The sequence below is a fragment of the Rattus rattus genome, chromosome 11 (assembly GCF_011064425.1).
Source record: "Rattus rattus isolate New Zealand chromosome 11, Rrattus_CSIRO_v1, whole genome shotgun sequence".
Lineage (NCBI taxonomy): Eukaryota > Metazoa > Chordata > Mammalia > Rodentia > Muridae > Rattus > Rattus rattus.
The window spans coordinates 93,574,579-93,601,108 of NC_046164.1; the positions used below are offsets into that span (position 1 = coordinate 93,574,579).

Here is a 26,530-nt window from a genome sequence, read left to right on the forward strand (position 1 = left end):
TTTAGTTTTATTTATGACATAATACATACCATACTTTGCCTATTTCCCAGGCTTCTATTTTAACTTATATTCATAATCCTTTCCTATTTGCTTTTTGGTGGTGCGATTTAAACACAGGACCTTGCCATGTAGGACAAGACCTCTATCACTGAGTTTCATTCTCTTTTAATCTGAATGGTGTTGTTTCATGATGTAAATTAAGCAAACGTTTTTTAAGTATAGATGTGTGGGTGTGTCTGTGTAGACAAATGAGTGTGCCTGCCTAGTGCCTGTGGAGACCAAAGAGGGCAACTGACTCTTTCCAGCTCGAGTTACAGTGGGTTCGAGCCACCCCATGTGGGTTTGTGAACCAAACTTAGGTCTTCTAGAAAAACCTACGTGCTCTTAACTGTTGAACCATCTCTCCAGAATGAATAATTCAAATTTTCTATACATTTACCAGGCTCATTAAATGGTAGTATGTATTTCTCATTCCCTAATAGTATTACATCATGCCAGTATACTACACTGTTTATCCATTTATTAAGTTTATATTGTAGTATGCAGCATGCATTCTTTTATAGCTAAATATCATTACATTGTTTATGGTTTTCTTTCTCTACTCAACTGTGATTGGTATCTGGATATTTTCTACTTTTAAACTACTAGTTTCATTCATGTGCCAGCCTTTGGAATATATGACGGCACTTTTCGTGACGGGTGGTGATTAAGATTGAGTGTCATGACAGTCGGTTTGTGTTTAGCTTGAGGGGCGTCTCCTTGGTACGGCATTGTTTATTAGCACTGAGTAGTGCCCAGGTAACATTCACTGTGGCTTTAGTGTGTCCACACATGCTCCTTGACTCTCACATTTGTTGGGAAACCCAGGATCCTCCCTTGTCTACCTACCAATGTCAGAATCACAGCGTGTACTGCCACACCCATCCCTGCTTCACGTGTCTGAGCTGCTCGCCAGCTCAGTCTATGTGTGTGAGCATGTCTGTGGAAGTCCAGAGTGCTGACTCCCTGGAGATGAAGTTACCCAAAAATGGTACCAAGAAGTGAACAAGAACACGGGAAGCAAGTGCTCTCAACTCCTAGTCCATCTCTCTAGCTCCAGTGTTTGTTTGTTTTTCTTAAAGATTTTTTAACTAACATATACTCCTCTGGTGGGATGTGCATGTGTGCACACTGGCTCATGGAGGCCAGAGGAGTGCATGGGGTCCCTTGAGTTGCAGTTTGTTGCAACGTCAGTCAACTGACATGGATCTCTGGGAGACAAGCAACTGCTCCTCACCATTAACCCGTCTAGCAGTTAAGTACATGCATCCTGAAACACAAGTTTGAACATATTGTTCCATAAAAATTAAATTTCCAATAAACACTTAAAAGTCAAATAAAGTTGAGAACTCTATCTGTATATAAACAATAACAAATCGGTATACTTCAGCCAAGGCATGGTGGCACACACCTTTGATCCCAGTATTTAGAAGACAGAAGTAGACAGATCTGAGGCCAACCTGGTCTACACAGTGAGTTCCAGGACAACCAAGGGTTTAGACTTTTTTTTTCAAATGTATAACTCTGTATTAACTAATGTTCCTACTTACGTTTCTGTGTCTGATACCAATGATTCGTTATTGCACACATCATTGAAAGTGTGAAGCTGATTCTAAGATTAAAGAAAAGAAATTAAGGTTTGTCCTTTTAACAACAAAACTGTTAGCAAGTGGCAAGAAACAAACCCATTACATATATAAAACACAAGTGACATGACTGCATTCATAAAATAGAAGACATAAAACTATGAGTATACTAATTAACATGTTAAATACTAAAATTATTTGCAATAGAAATATTTATGCTTCATCTCATTAAACACATTCAAGAAAATAAAGCTGAGTATGGAAAAAAAGAGGTCAGTCCGATCGAGTCAGAACACTATCTGTCAGGACAGACAAGTCTCAGCAAAGGCTTTGGAGGCCATGCTGGCTCGAGATTTACCTGAGAAAAACGGCAGAAACACTTTCTGTATTTACAAACCCAACACCTAAGTAAGCCAGATCACTTTACATTTTCATGCTCCAAAAAGAGTAAAGCCAGCAAGGAGCAGAGGAAACTGAGGGTACACCCGTTCTAAAGGAGTCAACTTCCTGTCCCCAGCAAACTGCTTATGCGACACTCGGTCCTCACCTATCCCCACCTCTACAGATTCAAACACACAGGTTTAAGAGTCACCCACTTTAAGTAGTACTTGACAGCAGAGTTAAATGTGCCTGCTACTCAGTGAACTGCGGCCTCTGCCTGAAAATTAGCTCACTGCCAACTACTGCTCTCTTAAGTCACTGTCTTATGCAGGTGAGATGACATGAGAACCACTAAACAGGTCACTGTGTGCACACCTGTGATTCAAATACTCAAGAGGCAGAAGCAGGAAATTCTATGTTTAAAGCCATCCTGGGCTATATAGCCAAAACTTGGATCAAATTCAAGATTTTTTTCTTAACAAACAATAATAATATAATAATTTAAGAACAGCCAGCTGTGGCTGCAATCTCAGCAGCCAGGATGTCCAAGCAGAAGGATCAGGCATTCCAAACCAGCCTCAGTACATGGTGAGTTCAGATTGGTCTGGGACCACCACACAGCACGGTCGTATGAGCCCAGGCAACCGCTCAGTAGTGCTTGCTGTGCAGGCCTAAGAGCCTCAATGTGGATCCAACAGCAACAAAGCTGGATACAACAGCACATAACTGTCGTCACCATGCTGCAGGCGTGGCCAAGAGGAGTGCCCAGGATTTAGTGGCCACCCACCCCAGTTAAACACATGCACTTCAGATTCATTAAGAGAATCTACATCAAAATGAGAAAGCAACTGAGGAAGTCACAGGTATCAACCTCTGCCCTTCACTCACATGAATACGCACGCGCGCGCGCACACACACACACACACACACACACACACACACACACACACACACACACACACACACAGAACTGGAAATAGGTGTGCTGGTACACTTATAATCCAAGGCAAAGCAGGTAGCTGGCGCCTGAGTGCAGGAGGAATTCAAGGCCAGCTTTGACAATATAGTAAGACACTGGCTGAGTGAACAATGCAAAGTCAACTGTAACAATGGTGAGACCCTGATCTTATTTTTTAGATCAAACAAATCAAAGCATAAATCAAAGTTTCACTCTTAGTTTTGAAATTTTATTTTTATTTTATAAACCATAAAAAAGGCCTAAGATGTCATGGATAATGAGACTCAAACCAGGTCCACTCAAGGGCAGCAAATGCTCTTAGCCACTGGGCCGTTTCTTTAGTCCTCACTGATGTCATTTTTAAAATAAGGAAAAAACAGAAATTATCTGTGAAGGCAATACAAAATAATCCATGCATTACGCCTAGCAAAATAAAAGTCCTTCTCTGGTATCATCGTTATGTTTATCTAGCAAGCAAACAAAAGAGTTACCAGAAAACAAAGGAAACATTGCTTACTGTTATCTGACTCAATCCAGCCAACCTCATGGTCAGAGTTGGTGACATAAAGTACTTAAATGCAAGGTCTAGACTTTCCTTATCAAAGCACAGTGTTGTATCCAATGGCTCTTTCACTGTACTCCACATTAGGTCAGCCATATTGCGAGCCGCACTCTGTCGTAACTCCTGATCAGAGAGCTTGCATAAATACCTAAGGGTTCAAAACAGAAAGCACACGGGCTCACCAACAGGTATCCATCAACAAGCCTCTGCTGCAAATCTCCACTTAAATATCAGATCCCTGGAATCTTTGCATTTACTTTCCCCGGAGCTGGGGACTGAACCCAGGGCCTTGTGCTTCCTAGGCAAGCGCTCTACCACTGAGCTAAATCCCCAACCCCGCATTTACTTTTAACTTAAAGGTTTACATTATTTACTGTGTGCGTGGTCTGTGGGGGTGTACCCCAACATGGGTGTGGAGGGCAAAGACAACTTATGGAGTTGGCTCTTACTGCCACTTACATGGGTCACAGTGGACGGAACTCAGGGCATCAGACTTCAACTACTTCCGTCCACTAAGCCATCTACCTAGCTGCAATTTAAACTATTTTACTTAAAACTTTAAAAACCTCTTAATTGTGAAAACATGACATTGCTTAGATTCACAATCGCAAAGAACCAAGTCATTTATCATTTGGTGCTCCATAGTGCCTTGTCACTCTCTAAAACCTGTCATACTACAGTTCCGGTTTTAGTAATTACCAGCTGACTTCATAAGAAACAGCACATTTCCTTCCTAAGCACTGGCAAACACTGTTAAGATATGCATTCAAAGCACTGGAGTTTTTTGTTTTTCTTCTAAAAACCAATAAACATATGATTCTGTAAAAAGAAGTCTGTCAGGACCTCGCTCACATCGGTAGGTGTTAACTTCTGTTATCCAACCTTTCAACATCTTGAGATCTGTAAACATGTCACACATGCCTCTCAATGTCATATGTACAAGTGTTTACAATGTGATGCCAAGGAGGCATCAACAAGCAATCGGATATAGGAAAGCTTGGAGCTATGGAGCTTGTCCTCTACTGCTACAGTCTGTCCTGCCATCGAAAGAAGAGCACAGATCAGACGGCGTCATGAAGAATAGTCTCTGACTGACCAGCTCCCATCAAGTAACTACCAAACATGACTGAGCGGCCTGTTTGCTAACACCCATTAGGCTGCTAGTCACAGAACAAGGCTATCCTCAATCATGCAGCTTCAGCCAACCAGGCCAAATAGTTGACTTACCGCTCCTGCCAAGTATGAGAAATAATAAACACCCCTTACTTTAAAACACTAAGGATGGGGGGAGAGGGGCGCAGCTGTTTGCTTACATAGCAAAAGCAACTCACACAGGGCTTAACCCTAGACTCGCCTATATTTTCTTTCTTTTCTCTTTAAGTGACCTCATTTGCTCTACTGGTTTCTGAATACTGCTATCATGCTGACAGTGGGGTGGGGCGAGGTTTTCATGTGTGTATGAGTGTGGTGTATGTATTATGTGCCTGTGTATACACAACCATTCGTACGTATGGAGGGCAGAGGTCAATATGGGATATCCTCCTTAGCTGCTCTATGCATATCCTCTACTTATCTACCCACTTACTTACTTATCTTATGGATCTGTTTTGCCTGTTTGTATGTCTGAGAACCATGTGTATACTTGGTGTCTCAAAATGCCAGAAGAGGGTGTCGTCAGTTACCCTAGAACTGTGTCACAGTTATGGGAATTAAATCCAGCTCCCTGAATGGCTGGCTGGTCAATGAAACCTAGAAATTCGTTTCTAACAACAACTAAGTGACTTTCTTCTGAACTTGAAGCTCATGCTTTCAATTTGCCAACATCATATTAATGACTCAAAAGGAGTGTAGAGTCTTACCTAAGCTTTCACAGTCTTTGGGTCACTGTTAATGATATCCAGAGCGAAAGAAAAATCTGAGAAGGGGTGGGTATTTGTGTCATCTGTAATGTTACTTTTTCTTTTTTCTTTAAGTTTTTTTTAAATTAGACTTATTCGTTTTATGTGTGTTTTGCCTGCATGTATGTATAGGTAACATGCCCATGCTTGGTGCCCATGGAGGTCAGAAGAATGCATGAAATTGAAACTGAAATTACTGATGGCTATGAACCACCATGGGGGTGCTAGAAATTGACCCCAAGTCCTTTGCAAGAGCAGCCGGTGCTCTAATCCCTGAGATATCTCTCCAGCCCTGCACTTTCCTTGTTCTGTACAGCCCCACCATCGCTAACCTTAGTGACTTTATTTTCACTTAATGTATCTATTTTCAATATAGCCATCAATAATCTGGGTATAATTAATGTAATTTCTATCTACAAGACACTGGACTTTTAAACTAGTCCCTTAGTTTCTAGTTTAAAATGTGAACTTTATTAAAAGCCAAATTGGTCTTTTGAAAACCATTATGACTCATCTGCCTCACTGGTAATCCCGAATGCTGCAGGATCTGAATAACCTACAGGGATCTGAATAACCTGCCCTTGCTAAACACTATACCTTATATCCTAAACACACCCTCCCTTCCTTACACAGCAGGCTCACACCATACACTTCCAGATCCCCTATGTCAGACATTTCTGAGTCTTTGTCCCTGCAGTTTGTTTTCCTAGAACATGATCCTGACACCACATGATTAGCTGGTTCCCATCCTTTGTGAAGTTTTCCTATTTCCTATCATATATATTGCTTTATTTACATGGAACTTAGCACATCCAAGACATCCTGACACTCTGACACTCTGAAACACCTCTAACAGTACCAGGAAAAGTAGTAAACATTCAACACTTTAAAAGTGAATGAATGAGGGAAAATTGCAACGAACTGATTTTTAATTTAAAAAAATTAATTCTTAGAGCTCTCACAGTTCATATCAACACATCTTCTTAGGTTTCTTTCTTAGGTTAACAATAAAACTCAAATTCACTTCCACCTCAAAAAGACCTTTCTCATTCCCAAAATTTAACTTATGTGTGTTCATACATACAAAAGTGTGGTTACAGAGGTTGACAATATCATTCTTAAAGAGACCAACACTTTTTCAGTTTTTGTTTGAAACAAGGTCTCTCGTTGCCTGGAACTTCATCAAGTAAGCTGGGGTCGGGGTGAGGGAGTTAGGGTGGTGTGATCTCCCTCATACCAGTTTCCAATTTCCATCTCACCTACAAACATCCCCTCTCATGAGTTGATGGGTCTCCCTGTGGACTCAGTCCTCACACCTGTACAAGTGCTTTTCAGCCTGAGTCATCTCTGCAGGCCTTCCTCCACCCAGTACTTCAAGTTATAGTCCCCTATTCTTACTGTTCCTACTTCTGTCCTGGTATTTATCCTATGTGCTTCTGATTTTTATAGACCATAACAACTTACTTTCTAAATATGTTGTTCCATAACATAATATTTAAAACTACTTACTGAATGAACTCAGTAAAACCATAATAAATCAGTTTAGTTCTTCCTAAGCTCACATGTAAAAACCAAGACTAAATAAACTTTCCAAAATTTAAGTATCAAATATAAACTCATACACATGCATAAAATTTACTACATCATCATTTATAAACTGAGGTCCTCCCCAGAGGATACATCTGCAAGAGTCTTTCAAAAGTAACAAAACTACTACAAGTTACTCAAGTGTACTACTATAAATTAATTTAATTAAAGAAATTGAGACCACTCACCTGATAACATACGTTCTAAAAGGAATAATATGCTGCATGACAGCAGGGATATGTAGCCATATCCTAATCTGTAAGGAAATGTAAAGAAAACAGTGTATAATCAAATTTAAGACATTCCAGAGTCTTCCAATTAACTTAAAACAAAAGTAATTAATATTTGGCTGCCTCTAAAACCCCACATATTTTATTTATAAATTGTGAATAGGAAAAGCTATAAAAAATAACTCCATCAATTAATCTAATTTACATACAATAGTATAAAATCAACTTGGATAATGCTAAAGCCATGTTTTCCCATATCTCTCTGTATGACAACTGTAACTCTGAGTACTGAACTATCTCTATATAAAACCATCTCAGCCTTTATTTCATATTAAGTTATATGATCTGTAGTCATTTCAAAATCCACGCGAGACAAACGTCCTTCACAGCTGCATGAACAGTACAGTACCAGTAACCTAGAAGACAGGGATCTGGCTGCAGCCGCACCACTTCACTGACCGCCAGGCTTATCTGCCAGACCTGGGGTGTGCCCTTCCTTCACCATCCACACAGAGCTGAATATATACATACATTCCCAATTCACCATACACTGCCAAAGCTGCAGCACTCCACTCCCAAGTGAACGTCCTTCAATACGAGTCCAGAGTTCTCCCATGTTTGCCTTTCCAGAAAACAATATTTCCTACAAAGCTCCAGAAATTAGAGGATAGAAAAACCTAAAGGACGATATTAGATATGAATATGCTTCTCAGGTTTACCTCTGCTAACTCTCTGTGCTAATAATATTCTAGCAAAGCTCTAACTACACGTTAAATATCTCCCTAGTAGATAGAGGGAAATGTTCTCTGTTCCCCCAAAGCTTATGACAGAGCTATTTTTGATAAAGTAGCAAAATAAAATTCTTACCAAAAAACTGTCAACCTACTGTCTGATCTGGCATGCAGATATGTGAAATTACATAATCCTAATCTGTTCCTCCACTTGTAGAAGCAGTCCATTTTTAAGGGGGGGTGGGAAAGGCAGGATCTTATTCTTGTCTCTAGTTGGCTTAGAACTCACTATGTAGATCCGGCTGCCCTCCACCTCAGAAACTCACCTACTCTACCTCTCAGTGCTGGAATTAAAGCATGACCCACCGACCTGGCCAGAGTGGCATTACAGAGTCCAGCTTACTCTGCCTACCAAGACAAGCTTACACTTGATCATATTTCTACTCAGGAACATAAGCTACACTGCTTCTGAAAGTACACTTGTACAGTTATTTGTAAAGTTTATTTATTTATTTATTATTCCTAGTTGGAGACAGGAAATTTTCAGAAAAGAGTTAAGAACTAAGAAAAACTACTCTACCTAGAACCAAATTTAACATAACAGAGAGAAGATAAACCACCACCACTGCAAACCTCTTTTAATTTATGTTCTACTACTCCAATCTGAGATAAATGATAGGAAGCTTCCTTTCCTAAAGACTTAATAACAGCAGAAAATAACAATTTTTTTTAACAATGTCTTCTTTCTGTGGCTAGATCTATTACTTCTAAGAAAGGATCTGTACAAGTGGGCTAATTGTACAGAAAATAGAAATGCACTAGCCTGGGGTTGGGGATTTAGCTCAGAGGTAGAGCGCTTGCCTAGCAAGCACAAGGCCCTGGGTTCGGTCCCCAGCTCCGAAAAAAAAAGAAAAAAAAAGAAAAAAAAAAAAATGCACTAACCATCAGACTAAGAACTGCTGAAGCCGGCCAGGAATGGTGGTGTAATCTTTAATTCCAGAACTTGGGAAAGAAAGACAGGTGGATCTCTGAGATGGAAGGCAGCCTAGATAGTGAATTCGAGGACAGCCAGGACTACATAGAGAAACACTCGTCTTTGAATAATAATGATGACGATAATAATAATTATTAGTTTTCTTTCTGTGTTAATAAGTAAAACTCCAGACGCTAGCTTTACTGTGATACAAACTTAGCATTACAAGTTTAAATTCTAAAAGATTACAGTCACCACTCATAAAACTACTTTTCCTCAAAAAGTCAAGTACTCCATCAGGCCTACTGGGGCACGCCTTTAATGCGAGCATGCAGATCCCTGAATTCCAGGTCATAGCTGCACAGCAAGACAATGCATCAAACACCCCCAGACCCTCTAAAAAGTGAACTACTCTAAAACAGGCACAATTCCCAGGAATAGAACTCTTCCTCTGTGGGGCATATGATTTACACTGTAAAAGAAATAAGGACTCATTAAGGCCAGTATATCTACATTAGAACATGTGTTAGGATTTCGAAGTTACTGTTTTTCTTTACCCATTATTGTATTCTGGGTTGAAAGCTCATGTGAATTTTTAAATTCCAAAATAGGGACAAGACTCGAGAAAAGAAATGCACGTTAACAGTGATAAGGATAGACAGGAATGGTTCACATAAGCTGGGGCATAGCAAGTTTAAGGTTGGACTAGACTAAACAATTTCAAACAAAAAAACCAAAGTGAGCAACAAATTACAGTTTATATAATGACCCAACAGAAGAAACCACTGTGTTCCAGCTGGACATGACAATACCCACACAAATCCTGAAACTTACAATGTCCATTCAAATGTACTGAAGACACTGTTTAGGAAGGAGTGCACTGTGAAACACTGTTTAGGAAGGAGTCACTATGCAGACTACACTGTCCTTGAACTCACGCTCTGTCCCTCTGCAGTGCCAGGATTAACGGTGTGTGTCCTATGTCCAGCTTCACTGCCTGTTTGTTTATAAACTTCAGAAAGAGTAGGATCAAAGTACCAAAAGCGGAGTTTTTAAAAAGCCAAAATTCCTAATGTTTATCTGTTTTTAATTTGGACAAACTGTTTCTCAATTATCTTAGTTTCTCAGAAAGGCTCGTGTGGCCCAAGCTAAACTCAAACCTGCTTTGTAGCCAAGGCTGGGCTTCAACTCCATCCTCTTCATTAACTTTTAGAGGGAAAAGGGGGCAAGAGGAAGCCAAAGTGAACAGAACGTCTATTGGCAAAGTTAGGCTGACGGTCAGTTAAATACTTCACAGCAGGGGAGTAACACAGTAGTTACTAAGTGCACACCAAGTGCTGCTATCCCAACTTCACGCTGAGTCTCCTTTTAAACCTTCACGTTGTGAGAGTGGACACCAGCATGCCTGCCACCCACCGCATGTGCGAGGAAGTCAAAGGATGTGTAACTCTCAGGACCATGTTTCCTCCTGCAACATTATGAAATCTGAGGACAGTAACTAAAGCCATCATGCCTACCACAAGTACCTCACATCTTGCCAGACCAAGATTGCTTTTACTGTTAAATCCCATTTAATTTAATGTATAGAATCAACTAAGGAAGACACCATCATTTTCATTTTAAGAATAAAAGGTAACATTTTGGACTGGAGAGATGGCTCAGTGGTTAAGAGCACCGACTGCTCTTCCAGAGGTCCTGAGTTCAATTCCCAGCAACCACATGGTGGCTCACAACCATCTGTAATGGGCCCTCTTCTGGTGTGTCTGAAGACAGCTACAGTGTACTTATATATAATAAATAAATAAATCTTAAAAAAAAAAAAAGTTAACATTTTAAACTAAACTTTAGAAAGGGAACATTTAAATTCACAAGTAAAATCCAACTATAAACCCCAAGGAGGCTAAGCTTGATGGTACACACCCTAAGTTCTAGCAAGTACCAGGCAAACACACACAAAAAGTCAAAATGGTACATACAAGAAATGTGCTACAAAAAAAAAAAAGAAAGAAATGTGGTACACCCACTTTTTCTATATTAAAACTTTTTGAACATATAAAAAGCCATGGAATTATGGGTATAAAAAGATGTTGGTAAAAATCACTTATTGCAATTACAGATACAGGCAGGCACACATGTGCGATGCATCTGAGTGAAGCCAGCCTCCTCCCTTCCAGAGCACCAGAACACCAGAGCACCGTAGAGGTTACCACTGGAGACAATGAAATACAACACTGGCCAAGGACTTTCCACATACTGTTTTTATCTTACATAAATTTTATTTAAATAATACAAAAGTTTAGGTTTTGGTTTAGTTACATTTAACTTCATCTATACTCTTTCTACAATAACCACAGTAAGTTATTAAAGGCTGAATATATATACAGATAATAAAATTATTTCTGATAAAATTTCACTGTGCCCCACAGCTCTACAGTATAAGAGAAAAAGCAACATTACATCATCATATGTAATGCAGAGGGAAGTCAGACACACTTCAACAGTGAAGCAGCAAACATCATTAAATAACACAAAAAACCAGGAAGCAGAAAGCCTTCCCAGGACAAAAATCCTAGCTAAGGGTTAATTTTAACATAAGCCTTTAAAATAGGGCAACCTTACCTATTTTAAATTTAAAACTGACTAATTTTATTACCTTACATGTAATAGACTTACATATCTAGTTTTTAAATTATGTACAAATTAATTACACATGCAAATTAATAAAAACCTGTGATTTCTGGACAAAAAATTTCATGACATTGAAATGCAAAATGTTATACTAAAAAAAGTTCAAGAATAATTCCAAACAATACTTACATTAGAAACAACTGTAATAAATGCATGTGCTATAAGAAATGGTAAAGTTTCAGGAGTCCCATATTCAAAGCAATCCTTCATGAGAGAAAGGCCATTTTTCCCACAAAACAGACAGACATAACGAAGCAAATGCAAGGGTACTTCTACATCCTATAAAAACAAAAGTGTATCATGTTTAAAGTTATTATTAATACTGTTCAGTTTATGAGCAACACTGAATCACTATCAGATGTAAAAACTCAAAAGAGAAAACCAAACATATTCCATAAACCTTAGACTATAAAAGATACTTACATTCATATCACAGAATGCCCCTAATATGTTACTTTCTTGTGTCGATATATCCTAATTTAAAAAAAAAAAAAGTAAATATTAGATCATTATTAAATGATGACCTAAAACACATACAATTTCCTAAAGGGGACCTAGAGGTCAGGTGTGTGTTCCCAGCCATCCACGCCCTCCTGAGGAGCCTTCCTGAAGCACGCACTGCACGGTCCCCTCCCTGCCAGGCTTCCCTCACAGCACCTGCCAAGTGTCAGCCGGTGTCTACAGCTGAGCCACACCCTAACTTTCTTTCCTTTTTTCTTTTCTTTTCCTCGGAGAGAGGGTCCCACTGTGGAAGCGCAGAATGGCCTTGAATTTGTAATTTCCTATCTCCCTTTTCATTGCGGTTGTGCATAACCACACTGGACTTATTATTCCTTCTCAAATGCAAACAATTTAAAAATGCAAGCTTTCCTTTAGAATCAAGATGAACCGTGCTGGGTAAAAGATACTGTTTGGCGGTGGAGCACCTGCTTAGCATGCATAAGGTCCTGGACTGCATCATTACCACTTGGGGGTGGGGAGGCACACGGCAAGAGTCAGGGCAATTCTTATTAACACAAATTAGGTGATTTTCAACCTACACTCAGGAATTCTCTAGAGATGTACTCCAGAGAGTGTGTGTTCCATATATCAGATTTGACTACCTAACGCACACTCGTTGATGACCATATAAGCAAATATGATGTTTATGGAAGGGTACACAGTATTTATCAATATTTAAAATATGAACTGCAGATCATCTTTTGAATATTTTAACCTTAAGAAGTACCAAGGTAAATGGTGGAAATTTTATATATAATTACATTCACTGAAACTAGTAGCAAAACTAAATTCAACTAATACTCATCGATCAGGTAAGTAAACAGTAGCATAAACACCCAATTTTAGAGAAGTTATCAGAAAGAAAGCACTTAAAAACTGAGATGTGGTAAAAGGTTGACAAAACTGTAAGCATATGACATATAGGTTAGACCTTTAAGAAACTGCTCAAAGCTGGGAGGTGGTAGCGCACACCTTCAATCCCAGAACTCCAGAGGCAGAGGCAAGTGGATCTCTGAGTGTGAGGCCAGCCTGTTCTACAAAGCGAGTTCCAGGACACCCAAGGCTACACTGAAAAACCCTATCTCAGAATAACAAAAAGACCTGTTGAAAATTTTTAGAAAAAAATTAAATAGATCTGTATTTTCAAGAAAAGAAAGCAGTCCGGCCATGATGGCACACACCTTTAATCCCAGAACTCTGATGCCACAGGCAGACAGATCTTTGAGTTGGAGATCAGCCTGGTCTACAGAGTGACTTCTAGGACACCCAAGGCTATACCAAGAAACCCTGCCTAGGGAAAAAAGTAAGTAATAATACTCTCTATAATGTTCATTTAAGAACACAACTTATGGGGTTGGGGATTTAACTCAGTGGTAGAGCGCTTGCCAAGGAAACGCAAAGGCCCTGGGTTCGGTCCCCACCCCGGAAAAAAAAAAAAAAAAAAAAAACCAAAAAAAAAAAAAAGAACACAACAACTTAGGATCAGGACCCGATTATCAAAATTGTTTAAAAACAGGATCATACAGTGCTTGAGAGATGGCTCAGTGATTAAGGGCACTGGCTGCACTTCAAATCCTAGCTCCCACAAGACAGCTCATTTAACTCCAAGATCTGACACTCTAACAGGGACATATGTGCAAGCAAAACACCAGTGCACATAAAATAAAGAGGTAACAAAAACAAAAACAAAAACAGGACCATGCTATTGGACAGCACAGGCAAGCTAGAGTTTCAGTCCTCCTGGCTTTGGTTTACTGAAGCCAGGATTTCAGGTACAAAGCCTGCTGATCGGTTTAGGGAGATCACAGTGGGATGCGAGACAGGGTCCCACACAGCCCAGGCTGGCTTTGACTTCCCAAAGCATTCAAGGATGACCTTGAACTTCTAATCCTACTCTCATCTGTCAAGAGCTGAGATCTGAGATAATAGGTGTGGGACCAATATATCTTTTCGGAAAGTCTGTAACAATATAAAGGAATTAGGTAAAAAGCTGTGTTTGTCACTGTGGAAGCACTGAAAAAACATATCTAAGGTTCAAGTCTTTAAAGTTTTTATTTTGTATATTTTTTAACTTGTCATACTATATATAAACTCATCTGAAAAAAACTCATTCACCCATTCTTTTTCATTACCTGTTTCACATAAAGATGAATTGTTAAAATGAATCTGAAAATGACTAGCAAATCAGCACTCTCAGAACACTGCAACAGTTAGAATTATCTAAGGAGTAAAAACACTTTGCAAAATAGGTATACTAAACCTAATTGTTTTTAACTTTCTTAATGTCGAGTTTCAAATCACGCTCGACACGGTTGTCACAGTCAAGGACATAGTTCAGTGGCAGAGCGCTTGCCCAGCATGTTTAAAGCTTTGTGTGAGTTCCAGTCTCAGCACGAGCAGGAAAGCTTCCCAAGTTTAAGAATTCCTGTGCCACCATTAAAGTACCACGGCACTGACTCAGAACCATGCTGGAATACTAGTGTGGAACAAAACACAGGAGCTCTGAGAGGGTTCCTATCCTGCGTTCAACAGGTTCCCCACAGAGACCAGAGCAACTGTCTTCCTAGTGCTAGTTACCATTCTGCCTGGTCCTTCCCAGTGCACACATACACACATACAGCCAGGTCACAATTACTCCGTAAGCAATCAGAAAAATTATACCACATTTTAGAAGCAAACAAAACTTTTTTTAAGTGTGTAACTAAATTAGAGACTGAATTAATTCTCTAAGCAAACGTTACTCAGTAACTGAGACATAGGGAACGAGAGGCTACCCAGAATTAAAGCTGTGCTTAAAAAGTCATAGCAGTTACGCAATTCTAGGACAACACTAAAAACAAGGGGGAAAACCTTGTGAGATCTCTCAGAAGGTGCTTGCTGCCAAGATTGACAACTTGAGTTCAATCTTCAGGCTCCTCATGGTACAAAGAAGGAACTGAGTCCTAAAAGTCTACTCTAACCTCAAGGGGATTTTTGAAAACACATACACAGGCACATACATACACTAGACGAAATAATAACATGCAATAAAAATACTTTTAAAAATTTCTTTTATGACAAGATCTTGCCCTTGCAGCCTTACGCAGCCTCAGACTGTGCCATCATATCCAGTTCTAAAGAGGGCATGTGTTTTGTCAGAAACAGTCTCATGTACAGCCCATGAAGGCCTCAAGCTCACACTATATAATCAAGGGTAACCTTAAAATTCCTGATCCTCCATCTTCCCAAAACTAGGATTATATGCATGAACCTTCCCAAAACTAGGAACATGAAACACAATACCCAGATTACGAAGTAGAAGGAATCAAAATCAGGACTTTGTGCATGCTAGACAAGCACTATACCAGCTGAGGGGCTCATGGCCAAGTATGTCAGTAATCTTCAGGGGTAGAAGAGTTGCCATAAACTGAAGCCTGCTGAACTACTCTAAGTCCTAAATACCAAAGGTTATACAATAATAACCTCTCTCCAAAACAAAACAAGGGCACACCTCCCCCAAAAAATAGCAGTTAGTAAAGATGCCAAAGACTTGAGTTCAAGGCTATCTTTGCCACACGGTGAACTCAAAGACAGCCTGAACTACAGAAAACTCTCCTTAAAAGTGGTAGAGGATGCGGCAAAACTTCAAATGGATGCACACCATGTGCCTCAGCATATCGTGTATGCACAACACTAAACAAAAGGCAACCTGCTTCCCAAGGGCTGAGATTAAAGGTATGGAGCACTACAGCCAGTCCCCAAGGATTAGAGGGGCTGAAGAGACAGCTGAGCTCTTAAGAGTGCTTGCTGTTTTAAAAAAAAAAAAAAAAAAAACCTTTAAAAAAATGGGTTTGGGGATTTAGCTCAGTGGTAAAGCGCTTGCCTAGCAAGCGCAAGGCCCTGGGTTCAGTCCCCAGCTCCGGGGAGGGGCGGGGGGGGGGGGGGAGGAGTACTTGCTGTTGGAACTGGAGAGATGGCTCAACAGTTAGGACCACTAAATGTTCTTCAAGAGGACCAGGGTTTAATTCCCACATGGCAGCTCACTACCATCTGTAACTCCAAGATCTGATATCCTCACACAGACATACATGCAGGCAAAACACCAATGCACTTAAAATAACTTAAAAAGAAGAAAAAAAAAAAAAAAGTACTTGCTGTTGCCAGGTGGTGAGGTGTACACCAGCACTGAGACAAAGGCAGGATGATCTCTGCAGGAGCATCTTTAAGTTCAAGGCCAGTCTGAACTACACACCAAGCCCCAGATCAACCAGAGCTACAGAGAAAACTGTCCTGAAACCGTGAAAAGGAGGGCCTGCTGCAACGGCCCAGGTCTGGCTCCCAGCACCTGGGTGCTGCCTAACACCAGCAATCACTCCAGCTCCAGGGACTCCCTCCAGACACCAAGCATGCACACAGTACAAACATAGTATGCTGTAATATATGTAAACTACCCAAATATAATATATACTAGATATTAGATGTACATGCAAATGAAATATCATACATACAAATACTTTATAGGGGAGAAATCGAGTCATTATGTTGTCCCTTCCATCTGAGTAGACTAAGCAACTGTAACAATAGTCACATGTCACTGCACTTTGCGCTACAATTTTTATTAGAACACTAGGGCAGTAAACCATTTCCCAGAATTACTATAAAAATAACCTGCTCCCAACAATATAACCTATTTCTAATCACTAAATATTTTTAAAGATTTTTAACTTGTATGATGACATACAAGGCAGGCCATCTGAGCCCCACTAGTTCAAGACCAGCTAAGAATAACACATCAAGACACAAAAACAATAGGTAACAACTCAGGCCTGGGCGCTGTGTCTCAGTAGGAGCACTGGCCTACCACACAGGAAGCCTTAGAGTCAAACCCTACTACACCTTACCCTGGGCTTCAACTGCATAGGTAGCAATGAATATCCTAGTAAGAGCACCAGTGGAAGGGGAAGCCCTTGGTCCTGCTAAGACTGAACCCCCAGTGAACGTGATTGTTGGGGGAGGGTGGTAATGGGGGGATGGAGGGGAAGCCCATATAGAAGGGAGGGAGAGGGTTAGGGGGATGTTGGCCCGGAAATCGGGAAGGGGAATAATAATCAAAATGTAAATAAGAAAGATAAAAAAAAAAAAAAAACAAAAAACCCTACTACTGCCCCTCCCGCCATCCATACCCACACTGGCTACTGTGTATGTACATAGATAAACATGCATATACTGCTCAACTTTAAGAGGGGTGCTAGAAAGGAAGGAGGGGAGGTGCAGCGTCTCTAAAGTTTCCAACCTATTAAATATTTGCTGTGATAATTAGTTCAAATTATCAAGAAATTGTGAAGTGTATTATAAGCCTGACTTTAAGACTTCACAGCAGTATACAGCAGAAATCTGTAAATATTTTCTCTATTTAATAAGAGCACTGACCAGGCTTCTAGTCAGTGTCAAAATATGAACATGAGTTTTGAACCTTTGCCTTATAAAAGATTTCAACGGGGCTGGAGAGATAGAGCTCAGGGGTTAAGAGCACTGACTGCTCTTCCAGAGGTCCTGAGTTCAAATCCCAGCAACCACATGGTGGCTCACAACCATCTGTAATGGGATCCGATGCCCTCTTCTGGTGTGTCTGAAGACAGCTATAGTGTACTAGTATATGATAAATAAATAAGTCTTAAAAATAAATAAATAAAAGATTTCAACAAGTTGGGTCTCTTAAAAATAAAAATTCAAGTAAAAGGCTTAATCAGGAAAAAAAAACTGCACAAGAATATAGTTAAAGCTGGATGGTTTATGACTTCAGAGAAAAGAAGGTTGGTCCGGGCAGCACCCCTGCAACCCCAGAGCTTAAAAAGTGGAGGAAATAAAATCTGTGTGGTGCTGAAGGCCAACGTAGGCCACATAGCAAGACGAGACCCTGCCTCAATAAACAGCAAAAGAACTAGAAATGAATCGGGACCGAGTGCCACTGCACTGCTCACTAAGCACTGGCCTTACACACTCGTCAGCACAGAAACACGGCAGATATAAATACACAGAGCACAGCAAGTGAACGAAGATTCTGCACTTCGGAAACAGCCATGATCGACAGGCATTACACGATCGACAGGCATTACACGATCACCAGGCTAGAAATCACACATTTCAGGATATTCTTAACAATGAATAAGAATAGAACATTTAAAAGCATATGCCTATATAAAATTCAATACAAAAACTCCTTTACAGAACTTTTTCAGAAAAATAATTTTATTAAAGTTTTTATAAAATTTCAAATAAAAATTTTTATAAAATTTCAATAAGGTAATTTTACCTCAAACATTTTATGAAACCATTACTTTCAAACAAGTAACCACAAAGAATTACCTTGAAAAGTAGCAATAACAAGATGCTTTACTACAAACAAAAATAGAACATTTACAGAGTATTATTTCTAAAAAAGATTCAGTATTCCGTATAGTGCTCATGAAGAACTTCTCTGTGGTTCATGTCTTGAGCCAAGGTCCTACCCGGAAGCTCAAGCTGCTCTAGACTGACATAGTCAGCCCACCCTGGCCTCAAACTGTGATTCTCCTGCCTCGGTCTCCTGAGACCTGGGATAAAAGCATGAGCTGCCACTTCTAGTTGCACTAAAAAACAGTGTCAACCAGCAGGGTATGGAGGCAAAGGTAGGCGGACTGTGACTTCCAGGACAACAGGTCAGCAATGCAAGCTCCATGTTAGCCCAGTAGCTACAAAATAAGGTTCTGCCCAAAAAAACTAATTAACTGAATAAAAGAATAAAATTAATTTCTGAATGAACTTCATATAACTACATTTCTTTTTTTCTTATTTTTCTTTTTTTTTTTTTCTTTTTTTCGGAGTTGAGGACCGAACCCAGGGCCCTGCGCCTAGCAAGCGTTCTACCACTGAGCTAAATCCCCAACCCCATAACTACATTTCTAATGAAAGTATTTCTAATATCTTTCAATATGAGGCTAAAAACAAAACTTACATTGTATTGTAAAGATTAAATTTTTAAAAATTTTAGATTGATTTTCATTTCATGTCTGTGGGTGTTTTGCCTACATGTGATTCTGTGCACCATGTGCAAACAGAGCCTTTATACGCCAGAAGAGGGCAAGGGGTTCCTGGAACAGCTGGGAATCCAACCTGAGTCCTCTAGAAGAGCAGCCAGCGCTCCTAACTACTAAACGACTGATCTCTCCAGTCCCCAAAGACCAAAGGTACAGCAATTTACTTGATAAAAAAACTCCGACATTTTTTGATATGTTAATGTATCTTATTATATATTCTTTACAAAGTTTCTACACACAAACAACACACTAAATTCTAGAAGAAAACATAATCTACTTCAAAATGTTCTTATCAATATTTCTAATAGGGCTAGTAACCATTTAATGGGCTATGTTTTCTTAATACAGTTTGAAAATACTCCAATAAAGGACTTATTTTTCAGGTGAAGAAAAGTATGAAGGTAACAGAACATGTAAGCATGAAAACAAAAGCAAAAATAAAAAACCGAAGCTGGATGGTGCTGGTGAACAACTTTAACCCCAGCCCTCAAGGCTAGGGAGACAGAGACGGGCATATCTCTGTTCAAGGAGCGCAGACAAAGTGCCAGGACAGCCTGCTAGGTTATACCAAGGAACCCTGTCCCAAAATACCAAGGAGAGCGGTGGAGGAAAGTTGGAGAAAACGGGAGGAGGGAGGGAGGGAGGGAGGGAGGGAGGAGGAGGGAAGGAGGGGAGGCAGGGAGGCAGGCAGGCAGGCAGGCAGGCAGGCAGGCAGGCAGGCAGGCAGGCAGGCAGCAGTAAGTTTCAGTACCCAGGAGGCCAAAGCAGGCAGTTCTGACTCTGATGCCAGCTTGGCCTACACAGCACACTGCAGACCAGCCCACACTACATAGTGGAAGTCTGTCAATGGGTGGGTGGGTGGGTGATGTGAGCATGTGGCAAATTCACATCTCAGTCTTATAAAATGACTATCCAAGATATAAACGAGGACTAAGGATATAGCTTAGTTGACAGGGTATTTGCCTAGCAAGCACAAAACCATATTTGATCTCCAGCATCCCATAAGCAGATATGGTAGTTTATGCTTATAATTCCAGCACCCAGGACAAGGTCTGCACGTACTACGCAAGTCTGGGGCCAAGTTTATAATGATAGTAGAAACTACAACACTTTGCCTTTCCTCCCCAACTAGAGGTAGAATTTTTAATTTTCTTCACCATTCCTTTGAACCTAAATGCCCTTATGAATTCTATCAGTCCCCAAAATGTAACAAAACTCATTCAATGCCACTTCAGTGGCACCCAAGACGCCTTAGAGCACCTACTTTCATATCTCAAGCTCTCCTACAACCACAGAGGGAGGAAGATGCCCACCTGAGTAGGAGCAGTAGCTACGGAAGAAACTACAAAGAACAACTCACAGAGCAGCCAGGCTGCTGAGAGTCTGACCTTAACCCATCCAAACACGAGATAAACACAGCACACAGATGAGCCACACAAACCTGGTAGGCGCTTCCAGTCTCAGGAAACGGCAGGTAAACAGCAAACCGACACAAATACATCACCATATAGTCTCAGTTCCTGCTTTCTATAAATATAATTATCTTCACAGATCTTAAGTTATTAAATTTCTGAAATGCTCATAAAAATAACACAAGTGGAATTAAGCAGTTGACTTACAAAAAAAAAAAAAAAAAAAAAAATACCACTTAAGGGCTGGAGAGATGGCTCGGTGGTTAAGAGCACTGACTGCTCTTCCAGAGGTCCTGAGTTCAATTCCCAGCTACCACATGGTGGCTCACAACCATCTGGAATGGAAACCATTGCCCTCTTCTGGTGTGTCTGAAGACAGCTACAGTGTACTTATATAAATCTTTAAAAAAAAGAATACTATTTAAAATGTATATATAATTTGTTAAGCTCTGCTTATTAATGAAAAATTCTAGTCTAACATGTTTCTAAGGATGAAATTAAAAACTCTGTGGTTCTTTACACAGCTATTTTTTTTTAATTTTATGAATACATGTGTGCTTAAGTATGTTTTTCCACCACAAGCATATAGGTGCCCAAAGATATGAGAAGCAGGGTCAGATCCCCTGGAATTCAAGCTAGAGTTGTACATTACCTCATGGATCCTCTGCAACTAATACTTTTGCTTTTGACAATGTTGGCCCTGAACGTAAGACCTCATGCAAATGCTAAGCAAGCACTCCATCACTGAACTGTATGAGCCCAGCCATTGTTGTTGTTAAAGTCATAATGAACAGAGAAAAAACATTTAAATCACTTAAAATTTAAGTTCTTCTGAGTTCAATTATAAATAGTTGTTGGCAAAACCAGTAATTTTTTTCCATCAAGCTGGAACATGATTACACAGCTGTAACTCAAACACTCAGGCCAAGGCAAGTGAATTAAACTTCAAGGCCAGCCCTGAAACACACAGAAAGTTCAAGGCCATACTGCAGAAACATACAGTGAGACCCTGTCTCAAAGAGAAAAAGGAAGGAAGAAGAAAGGAGAGAAAGAGTAGGCAGAAAGAAAACTTCCCATCAAAAAAATAGCCAGTTTCAGTCATTCACAGATAAGGAGGCAGTAGCAAGCTTAGTAGGACTTGATAATACAAGAATCATCAGACCTATTTTACATACCTCGATAGTAGGATGAGTATTATGCTTGTAAGCAGTATATAAGGGAAACTGAATTTGAAAAATTTTTGCTACACATAGTAATAGTTTTTCCTTCTCATCTGTATTCCATAAACTAAAAGGATCAGAACTCTTTGAAGATTCCTCCTCAGTCAGATTACAAATTCTTGTAGAGTTTGATTTTTTTTCTATTGATTTTTGTCTTTCTGTATTTCCTTCATTACATTCTCTATCTATACTCAGTGGTTCTTCCGCTTGATTACTCTCATCTTGCCACGTGGAATCTATGTTAATGGTAGTACAATGTTTACAAAGCTGGTCCCGGAGCACTTGAACTTGGGCAATCACTAAGTTAATAAGTGCACATACTACTTGGTTAAAAATCTCCAAATGCTTATATTCCTTGAAGCAGCATAGACATTGCCTATAAGAGAAAAAAAAATGCAATAAATAAATGCTTCCTAAAGAAGGAACAAAATACATCTTAGTAAGTAACAAAAGAAGCAAATACTAAAATACTTTTCGTAAACATCAATTTTCCCCTTTCTGCTAGGGCAGCACGGTATTCATTTTTAAGAACAGAATCACAGGCTGGGTATTATGGTGCATGCCTTTCGTCCCAGCATTTAGAAGATGTAAGGTTCAAGGACAGCCACAGGGTTATACAGAGACTCTCTCAGAAAACCAAAAAATATAATCGTAATAATAACAATGACTTCATTAGTAAAACTGCTGGTTACTTAATACAAGGTTATTTTATCACCTAACAAGATGTATTATCTACCTACATTTTTAAATGAATTTTTGAACCCTATTTAGGATGGGTATTCTGACCCTATCTGGAAAAGCAAACACATTCAGAAACATAAAACCCTCTTCAATGTCAGTAAAAAACAACAGGAAATGTCAATCAGGTGGGTATTACACACAAATCTAGTTCTCTTAGGCATACTGCAGGTAATTAAAAAACTTGTGTGAATCAGTAAATAAATGATACACACACAAGTACCTAGTTCTAATTACATTAGTATCCAAACATTGATGACAGATAATCAGTCATTACTTATAACTTAGTCCTTGAAGTATGAGCAAAATGTTTCTACATTGTCGAAATAGATCACCAACATGCTGGATGACCACAAATGAAAATAATCTCATTTTTATAGGCAGGATAAACTTAGACGTATGACCACAAAATCCTTGGCACACATTCATTTAAAAGGCAAATCCTAACTTTCTTTCCCTAGAGAGCAGAAGGGATTTCCATTGAGCAAACCGTGGTAGTAACTAAAGGATGAGAGATCTAGGATTAGGTCATAACACACTGCACCCGCTGCCTGAGTTAGTAACACTCACGCTGCCTACAACTAAGGCTTCCACAAACACTTGACAACAGATCCTCTGGCCCCTAAAGCTTCCACATAATTATATCATGAATACCTTAGTTAAAGCCTTATAAGCCCATCTCAGAATTCCAAAAGTCCGATTCCACTGTAATACTGTTTCTACTTAATTGATTAAATATTATTTTTGGAAAAATTTGTTACACTGATTAAACATAGGGGCTTTTATTTCAAAAGTCCCTTCCAGCTAGAAAATACCATATTACCTTTTTTTCCCGAGTTAGGGTCTTACTATGTGGCTCTGGACAGCCTACAACTCACTATGCAGACCAGGATAACCTCAAACTCCTATGTCCACCTGCCTCTGACAAAATATAAAGGCATGTGTCGCAAAGACCAGGCCTCTCTTCGTGTGTGCGTGTGCGTGTGTGAGTGTGCATGTGTGTGTGTGAGTGTGCGCATGTGAGTTGAGTGTGTGTGTGTGAGTGTGAGAGTGTGTGTATATGCTTGTGTGTGAGTGTGAGAGTGTGTGAGAGTGTGTGAGAGTGTGCGTGCATGTGTGTCTGAGTGTGTGTGAGTGTGTGTGTGTGTGTGAGTGTGTGCGTGCATGTGTGTGTGAGTGTGTGTGTATGTTTGTGTGTGAGTGTGTGTGTATGTTTGTGTGTGAGTGTGTGCGTGCATGTGTGCGTGTTTGAGTGTGTGTGTGCATTCCTATGAAGGCCACAAGAGTGCATCAAATTCCCTGGACCTGCAGCTCCAAGCAGTTGTGGGCCACCAGACACAGCTATTAGAAGGTGAAGAGGAGTCCTCAGAAGCCCCCATCCACAACCAATACTGCATGTGAGGAGAACGAACAGAATGACTGTAACATCAAAAGGCAGGCAAATCTCTCCAAGCTGAGGCTAGAGTGATTCCAAGTGAGCCTGGACTAAAGTGAGACACCACGCCCCAATCTTAAACAAACAAACAAAAGTTACTCATAGTGTTTTCTTATGAGCAGCCTGCCTACCTCTTATCTCCTACCTCTTTTTTTCTCTTTTCCAATACTTGGGACAAATCCAGGACTTCACATATACTGGGAAAACCCCCTTAACTGCTGAGCCACATCCCTGTCCATTTTTACATTGACAGGGTTTCCCTCAAGTTGAGGCTGGCCAGGATCCTCTTGCCTTTGACTCCAAAATTTGAGGATTATAGGCATGTAGCACCACTCCAACTCAGCTTCTTCCTATAATGCTAATGCAAGATTATCTTTAAAGTAAGAAGTTGTAGACTTAGGCAGTTTTCTTAGTAAAGCTACAGTCTGAGTTCTTAAAAGATCTTGGCTAAGGCTTAGAATAGGAAAGACAAATTTACTTCTAAAAATTTACAACTAAAATTAGTTGTCAGAAAATGGGAATTAGGGCTGGAAAGATGGCTTAGTGGTTAAAAATACTGGATGCTCTTCCAGAGGACCTGGGTTCAGCTCCCATCATCCATATGGTGGGTCACAATTATCTCTAACTCCAGTTCCAGAGGGATCCAACACTCTCCTCCTCTGGCATCTGCAGACACTGCAAGCGTGTGGAGCACAGACACATGTGGAGCACAGACACATGTAGAGCACAGACACATGTGGAGCACAGACACATGTGGAGCACAGACACATGTGGAGCACAGACACATGTGGAGCACAGACACATGTGGAGCACAGAGACACATGTGGGGCACAGAGACACATGTGGAGCACAGAGACACATGTGGGGCACAGAGACACATGTGGAGCACAGACACATGTGGAGCACAGACACACATGTGGAGCACAGACACATGTAGAGCACAGACACATGTGGAGCACAGAGACACATGTGGGGCACAGAGACACATGTGGGGCACAGAGACACATGTGGAGCACAGACACATGTGGAGCACAGACACATGTGGAGCACAGAGACACATGTGGGGCACAGAGACACATGTGGAGCACAGACACATGTGGAGCACAGACACATGTGGAGCACAGAGACACATGTGGGGCACAGAGACACATGTGGGGCACAGAGACACATGTGGAGCACAGACACACATGTGGAGCACAGACACATGTAGAGCACAGACACATGTGGAGCACAGAGACACATGTGGGGCACAGAGACACATGTGGAGCACAGACACATGTGGAGCACAGACACATGTGGAGCACAGACACATGTGGAGCACAGACACATGTGGAGCACAGAGACACATGTGGAGCACAGACACATGTGGAGCACAGAGACACATGTGGAGCACAGACACATGTGGAGCACAGAGACACATGTGGAGCACAGACACATGTGGAGCACAGACACATGTGGAGCACAGAGACACATGTGGGGCACAGACACACATGTGGGGCACAGACACACATGTGGAGCACAGAGACACATGTGGAGCACAGACACACATGTGGAGCACAGACACACATGTGGAGCACAGACACACATGTGGGGCACAGACACACATGTGGGGCACAGACACATGTGGGGCACAGACACACATGTGGAGCACAGACACACATGTGGAGCACAGACACACATGTGGGGCACAGACACACATGTGGGTAAACGCCCACACACAGAAAACAGAAAAGAAAAGAAAAACAGGAATTAAGATGTGTGGTAGTGTATGCCTTTAATCTTAGAACCAGGAAGGCAGAAGCAGCTGCATCAGTGGCTTTCCAGACCCACCAGAGACCCTGTCTCAAAAACAAACAAAAACAACAAAGAAAACCATTTAAAGGGCTGGAGAGATGGCTCAGTGGTTAAGAGCACTGACTGCTCTTCCAGAGGTCCTGAGTTCAAATCCCAGCAACCACATGGTGGCTCACAGCCATATATATGTGTGTGTGTGTGTGTGTGTGTGTGTGTGTGTGTGTGTGTGTGTGTCCAAAGGACATGTCGCTGTTAAGAAAGACTATTTTAAGGCCAGACTGGTATACTAAGCCAAGTTACACGATCAAACCCTTGTCAAAAAAACAAAGAGAGAGAAAAGGTCTGTTCATTTATTTACACCTATCATATAGTACGGATCATGACTTTAAAAAGCTGTACCACCCACAGAGAATATCCAACTCACTTTGTTTTGCCCTTGTCTTAACCATGAGGGACAGCCAAGAATAAGTCTTTGTAAAAGGACAGATGGCTCAAAATAAACTATAAATAAACTTATGTCACTAAAGATGACAAAAACAGAAAGGAAGGAAGGAAGGAAGGAAGGAAGGAAGGAAGGCAGGCAGGCAGGCAGGCAGGCAGGCAGGCAGGCAGGCAGGCAGGCAGGCAGGCAGGCAGGCAGGCAGGCAGGCAGGCAGGCAGACTCTGCCTAGCTCGGTGGTGCACACCTTTAATCCCTAAATTCAAGGCAGGCCTGATCTACAGAGCCAAGACTCTCTAAAAA

At 40.6% G+C, this 26,530-nt stretch overlaps 1 protein-coding gene across 1 annotated transcript in view; it reads right to left on the minus strand.

Moving 5' to 3' along the window:
* Usp34 (ubiquitin specific peptidase 34) overlaps positions 1-26,530 on the minus strand; it is a 188,289-nt gene that overhangs the window by 134,089 nt on the left and 27,670 nt on the right. The window contains exons 3-8 of the mRNA XM_032915874.1: positions 21,777-22,197; positions 12,057-12,107; positions 11,763-11,912; positions 7,200-7,267; positions 3,482-3,674; positions 1,590-1,651 (exon numbers count right to left, since the gene is read on the minus strand). Of these exons, the coding sequence (XP_032771765.1) occupies positions 1,590-1,651; positions 3,482-3,674; positions 7,200-7,267; positions 11,763-11,912; positions 12,057-12,107; positions 21,777-22,197 (945 nt within the window). The remainder of the gene's footprint in view (positions 1-1,589; positions 1,652-3,481; positions 3,675-7,199; positions 7,268-11,762; positions 11,913-12,056; positions 12,108-21,776; positions 22,198-26,530) is intronic.